The sequence below is a fragment of the Dendropsophus ebraccatus genome, chromosome 14 (genome assembly GCF_027789765.1).
Source record: "Dendropsophus ebraccatus isolate aDenEbr1 chromosome 14, aDenEbr1.pat, whole genome shotgun sequence".
NCBI lineage: Eukaryota > Metazoa > Chordata > Amphibia > Anura > Hylidae > Dendropsophus > Dendropsophus ebraccatus.
Window position 1 is genome coordinate 36,532,935 of NC_091467.1, and position 6,611 is coordinate 36,539,545.

A 6,611-nucleotide genomic window follows, 5' to 3' on the forward strand; every position below is an offset into this window, starting at 1 on the left:
GGCCATGTAAGTGGGCATCTAAGACACAGCTAAGTGCCATTACAGTGGTTAAATAATCCTGCAAAGTTTCTAGTCGACTCTCTAGTTTCTAGTAGACTCTAGTCTTTAGTTGAAAAGTAGACACGTTAAAACATGGGGACATCAGGGGGCATGGGGAGGGAATAGTCAATTGATGTCAAGTGGCTGAAAATGCAGTATCACCCAACCATATATACATATATAAATGTTGCATGGGAAGACATGAGATGGATGTTTAGCGAATGTTAAATGAATGTGCATGCTATTGAGACAGGGCAGCAGACTAAATGTCCATCCATTCATATATTAATATTGGCATATATTATGACTTCTCAGGTATGGTCTCATGTTGGTGCTGATAACAAATCTCAGTATATGGATGGCTGCTGTGACTGATGAGTCTGTCCATCAGACTAAAGACCTAGAGGAAGATTTCAAAGAGCTGGCCAGCACAAGTGGATATCATGATCACAGAGGTATATAAGATTATTGTAAGGAGAAATAAATCAGATGTCTTTGACCTCACCTTAAGGGGAATCTGTCACTAGGTTTATGGTGCCTTAAATGAGGGCAGCTTAAACTAGTGACAGAAATGCTGAAAAGATCGGTGTATTACTTACATCATTCTGTTCAGCCGTTCTCCTAATATGCAGGAGAATAGGATTCTTGCCACACCCCTCCCCCCACCCTCCAGCTGTTGATTGACAGTTGACTACCTATACACAGCATGGATAGATTTCCTCTTCTCATGAATATCCAGGACTATTGGGCTCATGCACAGAATGGAGAGGACTACTTACTGTCTATGTTATTCAGAAATCTGTTTAACCTCTTCTATACTTTCTTTGTAGATGCTGGTGGAGCACACGGCCACACTTGCCGCTGCAGTAATCATTTGTGCCACATCTTCCAAACTGGATACTATTACCTCTACCCATTTAACATAGAATATAGCCTGTTTGCCTCAGCCATGACGTATGTTATGTGGAAAAACGTTGGCCGACAGATAGATGACAACACGCCATGCCACCGTCGTCTTAGCCCCTGCTTCTGCTTTCATAGTATTTTTGTGGGACTTATATTCGGAGGAATAGTTCTTCTTGGTGGTATTGTGGCTCTTGTTACATACAAAGTGAAAGTCAATATACGAGCCAAAAGCCACCAGGCTCATGTTATGTTTTATTCATTCAACGTTGTTGTCCTCAGCATTATGTCCGTTGGCGCGCTCACTGGCTCCATTATTTACCGGTTTGACAAGAGGCACATGGATGGTCACAAGAATCCAACACGCACTTTAGATGTGACTTTGCTTCTTGGAGCAGCACTTGGTCAATACTGTATCTCATATTATTCCATAGTAGCGATGGTAGCTACAACTCCTGGGGAGCTGCTCAATGCTCTGAATCTGATCTACTCCTTACTCATGATTGTACAACTTACATTGCAGAATACCTTTATTATTGAAGGGCTGCATAGAGAACCTTTTAGAGATTCCCCTCTGGATCCACATAAAGAACATGTTTATACCAATGAGTCTGTTGCCCCTAGCCTACCAGAAGAGACTTATGAAGAGCCATCAGTACCTTCCGGAACACATACGGTAGACAATCAAATGGAAATGGATCAAATTCGCCCATGGAATTTAAAAAGGAGACTCATTCAGGAGATTTCCCTTTTTTTGCTGCTCTGCAACATTATAGTAAGTACTGAGAATGTTACTAATCTTTACAAAATCTAGAAACCCAATATAAAAATGTTTTTTTTTCAGTATGTCAAGAAGGGGCAAGAAGGGGGGAAAAAAATTCATCATTTTATATCTGAGAATAAATGGTCCTCAGTGGTAGTAGGGGGAAAGAGCTAAGGGAATGAACAGAAAAGAATCTAAGGGCTGTATTACACAGGATGATTATCATTCGAAAAATTGTTAAATCGTTCAGATTTAAACGATAATCATTTCATTCAATAGCAGGCAATGATTAAACGACCAACGAAAAATACAATCTGGAGCTATTTTCATGATTGATCTTTCATAAATTGTTCATACATCGTTCGGTGTAATAACACGTTGTTCAGTCATTCCCTTTTCTATCAGCCAGGAAAGCACGATCGCAAGAACGACCGTAAGTAACGATCATCGTTCTGTGTAATGGGATGAACAATTTAAGATCATTTGTCATACTGGTTATTTGAGATTGTTTATTGTTAATTGCCGAAAATCGTCCCATGTAATACCACTCTAAATCACAATCGTGTTTCCAGTAACCTCCCTTTTTCTTCATCACTTCTTCTAGATACTTGTGCACAGTTTTTGGAGCAGGTTGTTGTACTCATTACGGAAAAGTAACCTCTCATCTTTTGTAGATATAGACTTGTTCACATATACAACAGAGATGATCGAACATCGGGATTTTGCAGGTTCGATCGAACTCGAACCTTTTCAAACCTTCCACATTTGATTCCCAATGCCTTAACATTCCGTGGGGAAGGAGGAGACAGCCCGAGTACCGCCTGGAATTCCGGGATACAGCCTAGGTAATAGGCTGTATCCTGGAATTCCAGGCGGTACTCGGCTGTCTCCTCCTTCCACAAGGAACGGGAAGGCATTGGGAATCAAATGCGGAAGGTTCGATCGAACCTGCAAAATCACGATGTTTGATCATCTCTAACCTACAGTATCTATCTTCATGTTATCCTAGACAAATCAGATAATGTTGAGATCAGGGCTCTGTGGTGGACATATCATCACCTCCAGGACTCCTTTAGGGTATGTGCACACTATGGAATTTGGGCGGAAATATCAAGCAGAGTCCACGTGGCGGATGTCAAATCTTTGGACGGATGGCGGATTGGGCCTCAGAATATCATTGAGTCTATGGAACAGGCGGAACTTCAAGCGGAAACCGCCACCCCGACCCCGCTTGAAATTTCTGCCCAAATTCCATAGTGTGCACATACCCTAATGCAGAAGATAAATCCAAAAGGAAGAAGGAATGGAGAGGGCACTCACCATAAAATTCTTCTTTATTCAGTCCAAAACATAAAAACAGGCAGAGTGTGTAGCAGTCGGCGGGGACGCCATACAATCACAGAAAGGGCCTTTCTGTGATTGTATGGCGTCCCTGTCGACTGCTACACACTCTGCCTGTTTTTATGTTTTGGACTGAATAAAGAAGAATTTTATGGTGAGTGCCCTCTCCATTCCTTCTTCCTTTTGGATTTTTCTACTTGTGTCATATATATCCTGAGAGGTGCACCCCTGTTTACATGTGCTTAAGGTTTCCCGTAGTGTCTGATCAAGGTGCTCTGCCGAGTACATGGAGTAGTTGGCTGACGGTTTGCTTGTTTCTCTGCTTTGACTAATGCAGAAGATAGTTCTTCCTGACTTTGGCTGACGCTTGATAGGAAACATCTCACTTTGCAGCCTTTTTTCCACCCCTGCTTAAAACTTTTGCACAGCATACTGTATATAAAGTCTGTACTTAATATTGTGTAATAGCTCTACATTTTCTTTTCACAGCTCTGGTTAATGCCTGCATTTGGTGCCCGACCACAGTTAAAGAATGATTTAGAGTTGAAGTTCTATGGACCTACAGTGTGGACTATAATCACTAACATCAGCCTCCCATTTGGCATCTTCTATCGTATGCATGGAGCTGCCAGCCTACTGGAAGTGTTTCGAATGTCATAGGATGCTCTGTATAAGGACCTGCATACACCCAGGATAAAGAGGTGTGAAAGACAATGGGATACAGTATATGTATATTCTGAGAGAACCAGAACAACCTGAACACGACAACAAAGCTACAAACCGAAATGAGGACTCTTTTATTTCTTTTTTAACTATTTATAGAAAAGAATGAATGACACAATATTGTGTAGTTGTTGTCGGTATGTGTTCTTGCCCTGATCTGTGAAGCAGGGTTGTCACCTGTCTGCAAGTTCAGGGACAAAACATGATATCAGAAGACATCTGTCTAATATATTAGGGGATGCTTGTACAGGTGATTGAAAGAGACCAAGCTAAATCATGGTATTGTAGCATAATAGTGGTCCTCAAAAATTTCTTTTGGGGGAAGAAGTTGCAAGCGACTCTGCAAAATTTGCATATATATTTTTTTTACAATAATGAAGCACCTGCTGCATGCCCCCCATTACCAGTGATTGCCACATACTCCAATATACCCTTATAGAGGTAACAGCCAAATGGCACCCAATAGCAATAATAGCTCCAGACCACAAATCTACCCCCAATAGTGACAAACTAGTAGTAGTAGGAGGAGGAGCAGGGTAATGCTAGCAGCAATTATTGCTAGAAGAGCTCAAAGTGGCTGTCTATTTATGCTAGACTATGACAATTCTTCTCTATGCGGAAGCAGCCAATGTTTACCTCTGTTGAGCAGTTAGTTAAAGGGGTACTCTAACAAAAAAAAAAAAAAGGTTTTCTTTCAAATCAACTGGTGTCAGAAAGTTTTTCAGATTGGTCATCTACTTCTACTTAAAAATCTTAAGTCTTCCCGTACTAAGCAGCTGCTGTATGTCCTGCAGGAAGTCGTGTATTCCTTTCAGTCTGACATAGTGCTCTCTGCTGCCACCTCTGTCCTTGGCAAGAACTCTCCAGGGCAAGAGAGGTTTTGCAGAGAGCACTGTGTCAGACTGGAAATAAATTAAAAATCTATATAAACTTTCTGACACCGGTTGATTTGAAAGAATAAAAAAAAAAATCACCAGAGTACCCCTTTAAAGAATCCATCTACCTGCATGAGGAAGCATCTTATTATGTCAAGATTCTTGTATGTACCCTGTAGTTCACTTATTATTCCCATGACTTGAGAACTTTGTACTGTGTATGTGTCATTTGATTGTTTGCCTATACATACATGTATAGTTATTGGTAAATCAGTGAAGCACCAGTTATGCATTAGGCTAGTTTCACGTGCAAGTAATACAGATTTCTACCTATAGACAGTGCAGTCATAATGACCCGAACTAACAGCATTATGGATACCTATACCTATACATACCTATACAGCTAGTTACTGTTGCTCTGGTCATCTATTGTAATAAAAAAAAAAAAAAAGAGAAAGTAAGAATTTGATTTTGACCAGATTTTTACAGTATACCTCCACTTTTTACAATGATAATTCACAGCAACAGAATCTACATGTACAGGCATCCATTTGTAACAATATAAGTATATATATCTGTGTAGCCTGCAGGGAACAAGAGAAAGGGGGACATGATTAATACCTTTAAATATGTGAAAGGGCTCAATAAGGGTCAGGAGTAGAGATGAGCGAACCGGGTTCGGGTTTGAGTCGATCCGAACCCGAATGTTCGTTATTTGATTAGCTGGGGCTGCAGAACTAGGATAAAGCTCTAAGGTTGTCTGGAAAACATGGATACAGCCAATGACTATATCCATGTTTTCCAGATCCAAGTTATCCAAGTTCAGCAGCCACCGCTAATCAAATGCCGAAAGTTCGGGTTCGGATCGACTCGAGCATGCGCGAGGTTAGCTCATCTCTAGTCAGGAGGGAAGTGTTTTAATAAGAAACTAAATACAAGAACAAGCGTCCACAATCTGAGATTATTAGGGGAAGAAACAACATGAGAAAAGATTACTTTACTGAAAGAGTAGTAGATGCTTGGAACAAACTTCCAGTAGATGTGGCTGGTAAATCTACAGTATCTGAAGTTGAACATGCCTCGAGTAATTACAAGATCTATCCTAAAATAAAGAAAGGAAATACTAAAAGGGCAGACTAGATGGACTAGATGCTCTTTTTCTGCCCACAATCTGTGCGCAATACAAAAAAAAATACAGATGGTAAAAATGTGATGTGAACTGGATTATTAGCCCGGACAAATTGGCTGTAATATGAGCACAAAGAAGGTACCTAGATTAACCATATAGGGCAACAATTTTATACTGTATATATTCAGTGATATATGAGCGCAAATACGCAATTATATATGTGTATAGTAATTGTTTTATATGGCGTCCTCTGGTCTGAGGCTGGCATTTTACCATAAAGCTTAAATAGCACGCATGCACTTTTCAATATTAAAACTGGAGCGCTTTGTTTATATGTGTCTGGTTTATTGGGTAAGCCTGCTTCATGAGAGCTGACATTCCCATTCATACAGGCACTTTAAAGGGGAACTACCAACAGGTTAGATTCGTCTAACCTGCTCATAGCCCCCTTTAGCGCAGGGAATGCTGAGGACGAAGATATGCGCATTACCTTTCTCCTCGGCGCCAGTCCTGTGCTGTTAGTCGGGGTAAACTCAGCTCCAGAGCGACGTTAGGAGCACTGCTGCGTCATCCACCCCACCCCTTCCATTGATTATAATTAGAAGTGACAGGACGGATGATGGCAGTGCTTCTTTCGGTGCTCCAGAGCGAAGATTACTCCAACTAACACAGCAGGACCGGCGCTTAGGGGGAAGGTAACACACAAACCTTCCTCCTCAGTGTCCCCAGCCCTATAGGGGGCTATGAGCAGGTTAGAGTCATCTAACCTGCTGAAAGTTCCCCTTTAATAAAGCACTGATATTTTATACACATACTTGTTGGAAATGTCTATTCAGTA

The 6,611-nt window shown here is 41.0% G+C and overlaps 1 protein-coding gene across 3 annotated transcripts in view; it reads left to right on the plus strand.

The window, feature by feature from the left end:
• LOC138772689 (proton channel OTOP2-like) overlaps positions 1-5,475 on the plus strand; it is a 33,211-nt gene extending 27,736 nt beyond the window's left edge. For all 3 annotated transcript variants that reach the window (XM_069953264.1, XM_069953266.1, XM_069953265.1), the window contains 3 exons: positions 355-494; positions 870-1,717; positions 3,536-5,475. In XM_069953264.1, the coding sequence (XP_069809365.1) occupies positions 355-494; positions 870-1,717; positions 3,536-3,706 (1,159 nt within the window). In that variant the 3' untranslated portion in view covers positions 3,707-5,475. The remainder of the gene's footprint in view (positions 1-354; positions 495-869; positions 1,718-3,535) is intronic.
• The last annotated feature ends 1,136 nt before the right edge of the window (positions 5,476-6,611 follow it).